General features: G+C 33.2%; 1 protein-coding gene across 2 annotated transcripts in view; it reads left to right on the plus strand.

Moving 5' to 3' along the window:
- The window catches only part of LOC130236440 (adhesion G-protein coupled receptor G2), a 40,052-nt gene that overhangs the window by 379 nt on the left and 27,045 nt on the right, over positions 1 to 12,628 (plus strand). For both annotated transcript variants that reach the window (XM_056467144.1, XM_056467145.1), the window contains exons 2-12: positions 2,996 to 3,072; positions 7,192 to 7,757; positions 7,837 to 7,893; positions 7,983 to 8,039; positions 8,128 to 8,184; positions 8,274 to 8,340; positions 10,800 to 10,844; positions 10,939 to 11,009; positions 12,187 to 12,284; positions 12,455 to 12,485; positions 12,589 to 12,623. In XM_056467144.1, coding sequence (XP_056323119.1) covers positions 2,996 to 3,072; positions 7,192 to 7,757; positions 7,837 to 7,893; positions 7,983 to 8,039; positions 8,128 to 8,184; positions 8,274 to 8,340; positions 10,800 to 10,844; positions 10,939 to 11,009; positions 12,187 to 12,284; positions 12,455 to 12,485; positions 12,589 to 12,623 — 1,161 coding nt within the window. The remainder of the gene's footprint in view (positions 1 to 2,995; positions 3,073 to 7,191; positions 7,758 to 7,836; positions 7,894 to 7,982; positions 8,040 to 8,127; positions 8,185 to 8,273; positions 8,341 to 10,799; positions 10,845 to 10,938; positions 11,010 to 12,186; positions 12,285 to 12,454; positions 12,486 to 12,588; positions 12,624 to 12,628) is intronic.

A 12,628-nucleotide genomic window follows, 5' to 3' on the forward strand; every position in this document is an offset into this window, starting at 1 on the left:
AATATACGGTAGATAGCCTACGGTAAAATCATATCTTTTTTGTGTGACATGTGTGGCTTATAGTCCAAATGTACTACAAAATCACACCACAAACAATAGCAGCAAATAGGTTAACTTAGTATTTACCAAATAAACAAATACAATAATTTTTATGGGCAAAATAATAATAAAGAAATCATAGTAATCCTTAAAAAAGGCTCAGACTTTACATTAGTTTAATGCCTTTACTAACATGAATTATGAACAACACTTGTGCAGCATTTATTAATCATGATTCAACATTTACTAATGCGTTATTAACATCCAAATTCATGTTACGAATGTTTTTGTTGTTGTTGTCTTACACTAGTGTTTTGAAGTGCCTTTCTAGTGTCTACATAACTTTGTAACACAGACAAAAACACAATCATGAGCATGGTTTAAGAGAAAGTCATATGATGAATCAATGATCATCATCACAAACAACTTTCCCCGAAGAAATCAGGAAAGCAAACTGATATAGGAGCTCAGTGTAAGTCACACAACTTCTAAACACCATCACGATAACACACATAAAATTAAAGTAATGCAGTAAACATTTTGATCAACATCAGATGTAACATAAATCTTTAATGTGCATAACTCAAGAGAAAAAATATATAAAGAAACATCAGTAATGTCAACAAAACAGCATAAATGTGAAGTGCCATACAGGGAAAAGTGAATTTACGGTTATTCACTGTATTTTCACTGTAATATATATCAACTTTTAAACTGGTTACGTATTTTTACTGTAGCATTTTTACAGTTTTACAGTTGAATTTACAGACATATTTACAGTGTATAGCACATTTGGGATTTAGTTATAAAATGAATTAATTATTAAATCTAATTATTGAGAAGTGTTTGGGTGAAATGACATTAAATAACAACAGTTTGTTATTATTTTCCCTGGTGTAATTAAAATGAGTAGAAATGATGCAAACAATGTCGAATATTGATTATGTTATATTTATAATAGACTACAAATTATCAAAAAATAACAAAATATTTGTTTCAAATAAATGCTGTTCTTGTCAACTTTCTGTTAATCAGACATTGCTTTAAAAATGTAACTTATGAACATAATGTTTTTTTAGAATAAATTTGAATCAATTTATTTGAATTTATATATTCATCGGTATACATTGATTTGTTTTTTACTGATTGTTGTTTATTTGATTTTTTAAAATGTAATTTAATTTAATTTAATTTAATTTAATTTAATTTAATTTAATTTAATTTAATTTAATTTAATTTAATTTAATTTAATTTAATTTAATTTAATTTAATTTAATTTAATTTAATTTAAAAAAAGCCTAATGTTTTTTTAATTTAATGTGTTAAATTAAATTAAATTTTAGATGTTTTTGTGAAGGATTCCTAATAATGTATCACGGTTTCCACAATAATATGATACAGCTGTTTAATAACAATAATAATAATAATAATAACAACAATAACGATAACAATGATAATAATATATGTATTTTTTAAAGATTTATTTCTGGCCTTTATTAGACAGGACAGTAATGAGACAGGGTTGGGAAATGTCCTCGAGATGGGATTCGAACTCGGGATGCCCTGACGTGCTACTATTCCATATGTTGGCACGCTAACCACTAGGCTATTGCGCTGACAATGAGATTAATAATAATAAAAACAATAAAAACAACAACAACTATAATAATAACAAAAACAACAATAAAATAACATAATTTATGTTTGGTCAGATTTTGTTGCTGCATTTAAAAGGCTGAATTTATTTTGTCAATAAGACAGTGATATTATGAACTTTTATTTTGTATTTTAATATATTATATATGTCTACATGTATTTTCAATTAGTGTTCACCACATGACCCTTCGGAAAAAATTGTAATCAGGAAGAAAGATTTTTTAATTATTAGTATTATTATTATTATTATTGTTGTTTTTGTTATTATTATAGTTGTTGTTTTTTTGCTACGCTTAAAAACGTATGTAAAATGCACTGAAAACATGATTTATGCTGCTTTTTAAAAAATATTTATTTATGATGAGTTGAAACCACACAGTTCTTATGTTTTTTTGAGGACCACTTAATTGTTTTATGTTCAGTCCACTTAAATATGTAAAAGTGATTAACTTGATTGATTTGTGTTTGAGACAATAAAAACAACAACAACTAAAATAATAACAAAAACAACAACAATAATAATAATATTAATAATTAAAAAATGTTTCTTCCACAGATTACAAGGTTTTCCGAAGGGTCATGTGGTGAATACTAATTGAAAATACATGTAGACATATATAATATATTAAAATACAAAATAAAAGTTCATAATATCACTGTATTATTGACTAAATAAATTCAGCCTTTTAAATGCAGCAACAAAATCTGACCAACCATAAACATTTTTAAATGCAAATATAAAAAATTATAAATTCAAATCATGTTTTTTTTCTTTCTCAAAAGAATGATGCATATTTATAATCATAGGAATGCCAAAAATGCTTTAAGAGTTTAATATTTTGCTGCCAAACAAGGAAAATTGATCCATTTCATGAAGCATAAAACCCTTGACCTAAATATTACACCATGCTTTAAAGTCAAGCTATAAGAAAGAGAAGTTAACCATACATAATATTATGTATTTCCTCCTAATGCCTAAGCACTGATAACATTCACTTTTCAATAAATCAGCTTAGTAATGCAGACCTGCTATGGATTTTCAATGGAAACCTCCTGACAAACAAGACCAAGGGCTAAGCAAATGTTTCTAGCTTATGTATTTATGAAATATATTAGCTCATGAATTGAACCGGATACATTAAAAGCTTTCATTATCACCCGTTTCATTCTTTTGTTTGAGAGTGACGTCTTGACTAGCGGGTTTGACGTCGTGGAAATGTTATTACTCAACACTTCTGACACTTTTCAAGCCGTTTCTCTGCATCTGATGCCAAGTGAGTTTTCTGTCTGTGTGTTTCAGAGGGATGCGGGTCAAACCATTCAATCGATGGAGTTTTTGGATCCGTTTGTTGTTCCTGGTCCTGGTGTTTTGTCCAGGTGAGGTCTGATGCTTGTTTAAGACACACCTGTGATTATATACTGTATATATATCGCTCTGCTTAATTTCAGGGATTGTCCTCCTGTTTGCTCACTTATTATGCCAATGTATTACTCTACATGTGAGTTTATTCAACAAAGGTAGACGATGACGTTAAAACATGTTTGCACAATGTAGCTACGCTCAAAAACTTATGTAAAATGCACTGAAAACATGATTTATGCTGCTTGTTTAAAAATATTTATGATGAGTTGAAACCACACAGTTCTTATGTTTTTTTGAGGACCACTTAATTGTTTTATGTTCAGTCCACTTAAATATGTAAAAGTGATTAAGTTAACTTAATTGATTTGTGTTTGAGACAACATGAAGGAATTGTGGAACCCAGCTTTTGTTTTTCAGTGTGAGCTGAAACTTCACAGTTTTTGAGATTTTTTTTGGGAAAAATTAATTGTTTGAATTCACCTAGAGCGGCACGGTGGTTGAGTGGTTAGCATTGTTGCATTTCTTTTGAACTTATCTGATTGCATTAATTCGTTTGGGACGATCATATAATAAGAGTTTGTGCTGAAAATACTACATGACCCATGTATAAAATCTATCTGCACAGCATCCTCTATATACACTACCTGACAAAAATCTTGTTGTCGATCCCAGTTGTAAGAGCAAGAAATAATAACTTGACTTCTAGTTGATCATTTGGAAAAGTGGCAGAGAGTTGATTTTTCAGATGAATTATTTGTTGAACTGCATCTCAATCGTCACAAATACTGCAGAAGACCTACTGGAGCCCACATGGACCCAAGATTCTCACAGAAATAAGTCAAGCTTGGTGAAGGAATAATCATGATTTGGGGTTACATTCAGTATGGGGGCGTGCAAGAGATGCATGGCAACAGCAACAGCCTGAGGTATCAAGACATTTGTGCTGCCCATTACATTACAAATCACAGGAGAGGGCAAATTCTTCAGCAGGAGAGTGTTCCTTCTCATACTTCAGCCTCCACATCAAAGATCCTGAAAGCAACACTGTAAAAAATGCAGGGTTCCACACAGTTCATTCATGTTCTCCCAACACAAATCGATTAAGTTAACTTAACACTTTTAGTGTGTGGATTATGTGGATTGAACTTAAAAAATTAAGATGTCCGAATGAAAACTTAAGAGTTGTGTTGATTCAGCTTATTTTAAATAGCTTGAACTTTTTTGAGTGAAAGAAGGTCAAGGTACTCCAGGATTGGCCAGCCCAGTCATCAGATATAAACATTATTGAGAATGTCTGGGGTAAGATGAAAGAGGAGACATTGAAGATGAAGCCAAAGAATCTTGATGAACTCTGGGAGTCCTGCAAGAACGCGTTCTTTACCAGATGACTTCATTAATAAGTTATTTGAGTCATTGCAAAGATGTATGGATGCAGTCCTCCAAGCTCATGGGAGTCATACACAATATTATCTATCTATCTATCTATCTATCTATCTATCTATCTATCTATCTATCTATCTATCTATCTATCTATCTATCTATCTATCTGTCTGTCTGTCTGTCTGTCTGTCTGTCTGTCTGTCTGTCTGTCTGTCTGTCTGTCTGTCTGTCTGTCTGTCTGTCTGTCTGTCTGTCCGTCCGTCCGTCCGTCCGTCCGTCCGAAATATAAGCATGTATGTACCAGTATAAAGAGGAACATCTCCGATAATATCTCTCAATATTGTTCCCTGTTTCAGTCATGGGAGTGTATCTGAGTCACTTAAACTTGGGCTGTGATCACCTTGAAACACAATAGACTAACTGAACCGAACGTACAAACAAAAGCTCAGTCAACCTGCTGGACATGTTTTTGACTGCGACAAAACAAAAAGCCATTTTCTTTTCATGCTTGTGAATCAGCTAAACAGACAGACAAGAGGAAAGTGATAAAGGGTTGCCCTTCAGTACAAAAAACACAGACAGTCATAAAAAGCCTAATGTTTTTAGAGTTTTTATTTAGTCCTTTGACAGATAAAATGTATAAACAATGGATCTATGTGTGATCTATATATAGGTACCCTATTGCACTTTTAAAAATTATGTGTATTTATTTAAGCGCTGATCCCCCCCCCCCATAGTAATTAAAACAATTAATAAAGCAGTTATAACATGATAATTTTAGTTAAATATAACAATTCTCAATTACAATTTTTATACCACAACATATGATACTAACCCAAAATAACAATTAAATTCTAGCTGGCATGTTTTACACATTGATTAGCAGCATGTTGTATGTTACTAGCTTGTTTCAGCATGTTGCTAGCATAGGGCTGGGATATTATATCGGATCGTGATAAAATTTATGTCAATAACAATGACAAGGTGTGGATTTTTTTTACTCTATATTGATCTAAGAGCCAATCACACAGCATAAATGTGCAACAATGGGAATCTAGAAGTGTGTTGATATCAGAGATGTCCCAAATTTTCAGCCACCAAAAACATGTTACTCCATTTAATGGACCCAATTTTTGTAGCTTCAGTCATTGTTTGGGTATTTTAAATTTTTTATCTGAGAGCATTAGCTTATATCGAAATATATATCACTATTGTTCAATATGGAAAATGCTTAATATGCTTCTAGCATCTGTTAACATATTGTTAAAATTCCTCCCTGCTAAATAAAAAATCTTAAACCAGCCTAGGCTGGTCGTCTGGTTTTAGCTGGTCAACCAGCCTGTTTTAGAGGGGTTTTGGGCCATTTCCAGGCTGGTTTCAAGCCATTTCCAGCCTGGTCTTAGCTGGTCAGGCTGGGAGATGACCAGCTAAAACCAGCTTGACCAGCTTAGCCAGACTGGGAGCCCAGCCAAAACCAGCTATATCCAGCTTAAATCCCCTTTAAAACCAGCCTGGTCAACCAGCTAAAACCAGCCAACCAGCATAGGCAGGTTTAAGCTGTATTTTTTAGCAGGGCTGTCTGACCTATAGTAACGTTTAATGTAATTCTAGCATTTTAACAAGTTGTTAGCATGGTTTAACATGTTAGTATGTTACATGCTGCCAGCTATTCTAGCATTTTAGAGTTTTGTTAGCATGTTTTAACATGTATGTTGTATAGTTTGTTTCAGCATTTTGGAAGAATTTTTGTTCAGCATGTTAGAAGGTTGTTTTAGCATGGTTTTCGGTGTTGCTGACTTGTTGAACATATTTCTAGTATTTTAGTTTGTAAATATGCTGCTAGCATGTTGCTTGATTATCATGTTTTAGCATGTTTTAACACATTGTTAACATTTCTGTGTCAGGAAGTTGCTAAAGTAACATGTTCAACATAATGCTAGCATTTTAGCATGTTGATTACAGGTTTTAACACATTGCTTTATTTGTTTATTGTTACTTGCATGATTGTTTCAGCATGTTGCCCGCGCGTTTTAACATGTTTTTAACATGTTGTTACTGACTTCTAGTATGTGTTAACACATTGTTAAAATTCCCACCTTGCCTACCTTGCCTAGTTACATGCTGCCTAGCATTTTATAATTTTGTTAGCATGTTTTAACATTAGTAACATTTACATTACTTAACATTACATTTAGTAATTACATGTTGTATAGTTTGTTTCAGCATTTTGCTAGCACATTTTTCAACATGTTAGAAGCATGTTTTTGCATGTTATTCGATGTTGCTGAACATATTTCTAGCATTTTATGTTGTTAATATGTTGCTAACAAGCTGCTTGCTTATCATCCGTCAGCATGTTTTAACACATTGTTACAATTTCTGTGTCAGGAAGTTGCCAAATTAACATTTTAAACATAATGTTAGCATTTTAGCACGTTGTTAGCATGTTTAAACACATTGTTAGTGCATGATTGTTTTAGCATGTTTTTTAACAGTTTTCTAACATTTCAACATTGCAACGTATTTAGCAAAATAACCAATAAAATATTATGTACTGTCATCATAGCAAAGACAAAAGAAATTACTTATTAAAACTAATATGTTTAATATGTTTTGAGTAAACCTCTCCATTAAACATTGTATATAGTACAAATATTGCAAATGTTCATTTTATAATGTCAATACAATTCACTTGATTTAATTACATTTTTTATATTTTATATTTTTCTATTTGTTATTATATTTGTCTTCAGGCATCACAGCACAGACAGGACTTCCAACACCACAGCCACCGTCTCCTCCCTCAATTTTAACAACAGTGGCTGCAATAATGAACCGCTCATCTGTAGTGTCAGCAGCAACTAGCCCTGCTACAACTCTAACTAAGAAGCCATTGACTGAAACCACATCTACACCTCCTAACACAAGCACAACTAAACCTGAAACCACACTCACAACACTACAACACAGTCTAAACACAGGAACAACACCATACTCATCATCTGGAATCACAACTTCTCCAGAAACAAGCACAGTATCCAGATTCACTGGAATCCCAACTTCTCATGAAACAACCACAACTTCCAGATTCACTGGAATCACAACTTCTCCTGAAACGACCACAACTTCCAGATTCACAATGTTTACAGAAGCAACCACAATATCCAATGTCACTAAAAATCCAACTTCTTCTGAAACTACCACAATCTCCACATCAACCGTCAACACAACTTCACCTGAAACATCCACAGTCTCCACGTTCACTAAAAACACAACTTTTCCGGAAACAACAACTAACTTCACAACATTTACAGCATCAGTAAGTACTATAATTATTACCACAAAAGCTCAATGTTGTATGTTATCAGTCGCTATATTAATAATAATATCATCTTCAGCCTAACATTTCATCCACTGTCAATACAACTACTTACTTCACAGAATTTACAGCAACTGTAAGTACACCAAACACACTATTATTAATACAAAAGCTTAATACTACTGTTAATATCAGTCGCCATATTAATAATAATCTCATCTTCAGCCCAACATGTCATCCACTGTCTATACAACCACTAATGGTACAGAACTTACAGCAACAGTAAGTACACTAAATGCACTGTTATTAATACATATGCTTGATGCTAGTATGCTATCAGTCACTATATTAATAATAATATCACCTTCAGCCTAACATATCGTCCACTGTCAATACAAGCACTAACTTCACAGCATTTACAGCAATGGTAAGTACACTTAATACACTGTATTAATACAAATGTGTAATGCTACAGTATGTTGTCAGTCACCATGTTAATAACTATATAATTTTCAGCCAAACATTTCATCCACTGTCCATACAACTGATACTACGACCGCTAAACAAACATCAAGTACTCCTGGTAAGAAATACTGCATGAAGAAATATATGACAGTTTGACAAACTTCATTGAATATTCCAGCAATCTCTCAAGGAATATGACATAATGTCAGAAAAGTGGTTAATTAGTATGGATCCATATGATTTCATGCCTATAACGTACAATTTTTAAACAGAGGCATGTCCTCAAACCCCAACCCTAAACCAAACTTTTCTTGGGAATGAGCAAATCATACTTAGAGGTAGTGGTGTAAAGTAACTAATTACAAATACTCAAATTACTGTCATTGAGTATTTTTTTCTCAGAAATTGTAGTTTACTAAGTAGTTTTATGAATGTGTGCTTTTACTTTCCCTTGAGTACATTTTTAGTGCTGTATCAGTACTTTTACTCTACTACTCCACTACTCCTTCAACCTGCAGTCACTACTTTATTTTTCTTGGCTATGGGGATTAGAAAAATCAGTCCTGTGATTCCTGTCCAATCAAATCACATCATAATTAACAACCTCAAGAAATGGGCGATTTATAATTGCAGCAAACTGCTTGGAAGCATTAAAAGTGTCCAAGAAGATGTCCAAAATCTTTACACGCTTGACCCAGAGACTGTTTAGATGCATGTCACTGATGAGAAGTTTACTGTATGATGACTGAAATAGATTTTAACACTCAGCAGACACAAGACGTCAAAATGGCGTCAGATTGATGTTGTACCCCATTTCATGGAGACGTTGCATTTTGTTTGGAAATGAAAATCAGGTTGATGTTAGAACTCAACGTAAAGCCGATGTGAATGTCTAACAACCAACCTAAAATCAACCAAATATCAACCTCTAATGATGTCGTGTTTGACGTTGTATGGACGTTAACACTATGACGTCTATCAGATGTTGGATTTTGGTTGTCATACCTGACGAATTAACGTCAGTATTTGACGTCAATATGACATTGATTTAAGATGTTGGCTCGATGTTGGATTTTGGTCTTTCTAACACAACCTAAAATCAACCAAATATCAATGTCATTTGACGTCATTATTGGACATCAACATAACATTGTCCTTAGACGCTGGCTAGACATTGAATTTTGGTCACCTGACATCACAACCTAAATCTAATCTAATATTAATGTCCCATGACTTATTGCCTGGTGCGCAATAACTAAATGCACTACAGATTGTTTCGTTTACACACATTCACAAATTACATGTAAATGCATCAGCTTTTTACAGTGTAATACTCACTACTCTTGAGTACTTTTGAAAGGTCTACTTTTTACTCCTACTTTGAGTAATATTTACAGCAGATACTTTTACTCTACTTGCACTGCATTTTTAGGAAAGTAATGGTACTTTAATTTGAGTATGATTTTTCAGTGCTCTTTACACCACTGCTTAAAGGGAACCTATTGTAATATGTACCTTTTTACAAGATGTAAAATAAGTCTCTGATGTCCCTGGAGTGTGTATGTAAAGTTTCAACTCAAAATACCACACAAATAATGTTTTATAACTCATTGAAACGGCCCCTTTTAGGCTTTGATCCAAATTGTGCCGTTTTGGTGACTTTAAATTCAAATGAGATTGGGCTCTTTTCAAAAAAAGGCGGAGCTAAAAAACACCTATGTGTCACTGTAGCAGAAGATTCGAAATGCTAATGGAGGTTTCTGCTTGTCACTCAGGACAGTTTATGCTAATGACGAAGAGATTGTCACTTCTGAGCGGGGCAATTATTTGCAAAAAGAAAGCCCGCCCAGTCAATGGCGTAGTGTTTAGTATGTCAATACATGCACTCCGGTGCTCACGGCGACCTGAGTTCGATTCCCACCTCGAGGCCCTATGCTAATCCTTCCCCTCGCTGCTCCCTACACTTTCCTGTCAACACTTTCTACTGTCCTATCCATTAAAGGATGAAAATCCAGAAAAAATAATAAAAAAAGAAAGCCTCGCCCCCCTACTCAATATTCAATTTCAGTTGGAAGTACATCAACATAGGGCAGCACGGTGGCACAGTGGGTAGCACAATCGCCTCACAGCAAGAAGGTTGCTGGTTCGAGCCTCGGCTAGGTCAGTTGGCTTTTCTGTGTGGAGTTTGCATGTTCTCCCCGTGGGTTTCCTCTGGGTGCTCTGGTTTCCCCCAGAAGTCCAAAAACATCTGCTATAGGTGAATCAGGAAACTAAATTGCCCATAGTGTATGTGTGTAAATGATTGGTGTTTCCCAGTTATGGGTTGCAGCTGGAAGGGCATCCGCTGCGTAAAAACATGTGCTGGATAAGTTGGCGGTTCATTCCGCTGTGGCGACCCCAGATTAATAAAGGAACTAAGCCAAAAAGAAAATGAATGATACATCGACATACTGCAATTCCGAGAACTTTCACGCTTGCTTTAAATGTTTGAATAAGTTCTTACAAATGCATACAAATTAGCCACTAAATGAAAAAATGCTGTGATATTGTGTTGAATATTCATTGATTTCTCTCTAGTTACAGCACCCAAACCTTGTGACTTTTCTCAAAGCTGTTTGAAAGGTAAGTATCACAACTTTTGCAAACATAATGGCTCTTTTTTTCTTAAATGAAAGCAATGTAATGCTTATTAACTGAGTCTTTTGGGATTTCTTAGCATTTTACTGGATGACCACATCTGTTGACGTAACAGATATATCTCAGTCTCAGTTAAATATCAGCAATAAGGTGAGTTTAAAAATGATGCTCGCTTAGACAGTGATGTTGAAAATCTGCTTATTGTATTCATTTTTTATTTTTCATTTTGCTTTATTGTTGTTATTTTTCTTTAATTTAACAAAATGTTTACACTTTTCGTTAGTTGTTGTATCCTTTATATTTACATTTTATGTTTCACATATTTTTAACAATTTAGCATGTAGCTAGCATGTTTCGGCACATTGTTAACATCATATGTTGTTTATTTTCCAGTGTTGTTAGTTTCTTTTATCAAATTTTCAGAATGCTATTACTTACTGACTTGTGCAAACTATTTTGGTGGCATTTTAGCATGTTGCCAGTATGTTTCAACATGATTAAAAGTCTCACTAGCATGTTTTAGCACACTAAACTGTTTTAAACATTATTAGTATTATTAGTATTTCAACATATCAATAAAGTTCAACTTTATTTTATGTTATTATTATGTCGTTTTTATTGAGGAGTTAATATTTGAAGCATATATGAAATACTTTACTATTTTCGTTCATATTGCTAGCATTTTAGCATGTTGCTAGCATGTTTCAAAACGATGCTGGTATGTTAGTCTCACTAGCCCGTTTTAACACATGAAACCATTTTAAACAGTATTGCAATTAATAAAGTTTAACTTTAGAAGAGTTAATATTTGAAGCATATATGAAATACAACTTTCTGTTATATCAGTAGCATTTTAGCATGTTGCTAGCATGTTTCAACATGATGCTAGTATGTTGCTTGCATGTTTCTTGTTTCAAACTGTTGCTAGCACATTTTAACAGATTAAACCATTTTGAACAGTATTTCAACATAAAATGTAACTTTATTTTATGTTATCATGATGTCATTTTAATAAGAAGAGTTAATATTTGAAGGAGATATGAAATACTTTATAATTTTCTGTAATATTGGTAGCATTTTAGCATGTGGCTAGCATGTGTCAACATGATGCTAGTATGTTGCACGTTTCCTGTTTTTAAGTCTTGCTAGCACGTTTTAAACAGTATTTCAAAATGTTAATGCATTTTATTTTATTTTATTATTTTGTATAAACATTTTTATTGAGAATATAGGTTAATAATTGAAGAATATATGAAATACTTTACAATTTTCTGTCAGTCTTTAAAAAGCAGTACTTCAACACAGTCGGCTTCAATGTGTTTTTCAGGTTGAGGATTTTTTCAAAACAAATCTAGACGCATGTGCAGTTTCCACAACTGAGAATGTTTCTGCGAAATTTAGTAGCTTAATCTCAAATAATACAAGGTACAGTACTGCATTAGCCTTTTGTCATGGATTAATACAGATGTAAACATTCTCTCAAACATAATACATTATGTAATTCATTTACTTTCTTTAACCGTATACATCAATTACTTTCAGTGGCAGATCTCAATCAGTTTGTTTTTTGACCTTGCCTTCTGTCTGTTTTGCAGTCCAGTAACAGTATATCCTGGCTTGTTTGAAGTAAGCGCAGAATCAGTTACCATTGCAATTTGCATTACTTAGTATTTCATCATATATCATATAATAAACATCCACTAAATGTGCTTTTATTTTTCCTCATCAGGCCTTGGAGATCACATGTGATTCAAACATTATGAAGTCAG

The sequence above is a fragment of the Danio aesculapii genome, chromosome 10, assembly GCF_903798145.1.
Source record: "Danio aesculapii chromosome 10, fDanAes4.1, whole genome shotgun sequence".
Lineage (NCBI taxonomy): Eukaryota > Metazoa > Chordata > Actinopteri > Cypriniformes > Danionidae > Danio > Danio aesculapii.